The sequence below is a fragment of the Gregarina niphandrodes genome, assembly GCF_000223845.1.
Source record: "Gregarina niphandrodes unplaced genomic scaffold scaffold00164, whole genome shotgun sequence".
NCBI lineage: Eukaryota > Apicomplexa > Conoidasida > Eugregarinorida > Gregarinidae > Gregarina > Gregarina niphandrodes.
In genome coordinates this window covers 3,344-4,929 of record NW_011645927.1, presented here as the reverse complement: position 1 = coordinate 4,929, position 1,586 = coordinate 3,344, and the positions used below count along the sequence as shown (strand labels likewise).

At 68.9% G+C, this 1,586-nt stretch overlaps 1 protein-coding gene across 1 annotated transcript; it reads left to right on the top strand.

Moving 5' to 3' along the window:
• Positions 1–470: 470 nt before the first annotated feature.
• GNI_217400 (hypothetical protein) lies at positions 471–1,218 on the top strand (the record flags this gene model as incomplete). Its single annotated transcript, XM_011135581.1, has 2 exons — positions 471–599; positions 1,032–1,218. Coding segments are annotated over 2 exons (316 nt in total), but the record flags the coding sequence as incomplete, so codon positions are not given.
• Between the last annotated feature and the right edge of the window lie 368 nt (positions 1,219–1,586).

Genomic DNA, 1,586 nt, shown 5'->3' with positions numbered 1-1,586 from the left:
CGCGACTCGCAGTGGCGGACAGTCCCCACCCAACCCCGACCCCAACCCCTCCCCCCAGGACCTGCGGCCAGTCCTCGCGGACACCCCCCTACTCCCATGGTCTCCGCCCACGCTGCATGCCACGCGCCGGATCCGCGCAGGCATCCCCAGGTACCTAGTGTACTGGGAGGGCTGCGTAGTCCCGACTGGGAACCCGTGAGGCGAGTCCGCGAGCACATGCCCGCCCTCATCGACTCGTTCGAACGCTCCAAACCGCGTCGTGTCGCCTACGAAGCTCGCCGCAAGAACCAATGATCGGGGACGATCATTTCGACACCTGGGGGGGCGTGTTACGGCGCACCCACCCGCACCCCTGGCGGGCTTTTTATTGACTACCAACCCCGGGCCCCTACTCGGTGTTTGACGACTCGCCGCCGCCCCGACAAGACGCGCCCGCGCCAAGTACACCGCAATCTCCGTCTGCCGACGAGCTGCAGCGGTGTCTGGCGATCCTCCAGTCGGCCCTGGCAAACCCGCAGACCGCACCCGCCCCCGCCGCGCCACCCCAGCCGGCGCCGGTCCCCGCGCCCGAGCCCGCGCCTGTGCCCACCGCCCCGACAGTGGTGGTGCGTGCGGACAAAAACATCGCGTGGGGCGAGCTGGACCCGTGGTTTGCGGAGTTCGAAAACCTTCTCTACGCCCAAAACGTGCCGGAGAAGGACTACCTCACCAAGCTCCTGGAGTGCCCGCGCCTGCACGCGGAGGCGAAGAATGACCTCCGGGACTTGGGTCTCGTCACGTATGAGGAGGCCCGGCTGAGGATCCTCCGCAGACGTGGCGCCGCCTATCCGGCTGGCGTCTGGCGGGACAAGATAGCCACAGTGGCGGGCAGCGATCCAACGGAGGTGGCAGACAGGCTTGCCTGTGGCGCCGCCTGCACAACCGTACCGCTCGTGACGCCGGATACGCCCCGATGGAAGAGCGGGAGCTGTTGCTGCCATGCGCCTCCACTCTCTGCCCGGAAGACGCCGAGAAAGTGAAGGTGGAGCTAGGCCGCCTCGCCGCCTCGGAGTGCCCCTTAGACGACCTCCTCCTGCTGATACCCGCCAGCCGCCGCAAGGGTCCCGTCGACGACTCGGCCGCCGTGGCCGCGGTCGGTTCGGCCCCGACCGTCCGGGTGAAACGCCGCCGCTGCCCCGCACGTGACGGCCCCTGCGAGGTGCGGTCCGCCTGTCTCGCGTTCGGCCGCATCTGCTACTACTGCAACAAGCCGAATCACTCCAAGCAAGTGTGCGGTGCGTACCGCCGGGACTGCGCTGCGGGCAAGGTCCAAGCTCCAGGCCCCCAGCCGCCAGCCCCGTATGCTGATCGGCAGCCGACCGCCGTCGACCTCCGAGAAGACGCCCAGCAGACCGCTACTCCTGCCGAACCAGCACGCCCTTTTCGGCGCGCCGACCAGCGTTGGGCCAGGCGGTAGCCGTGTGCTGCGTCGCCGCCCCCCCCATGGTCGCGATGCACTTGGAGGATCAAGTGTTCGTTGCGTTGGTCGACACCGGGGCGCTGGTCGCGTGCGTCTCCCCGGCCGTTGCGACAGCCACTGGTGCGCC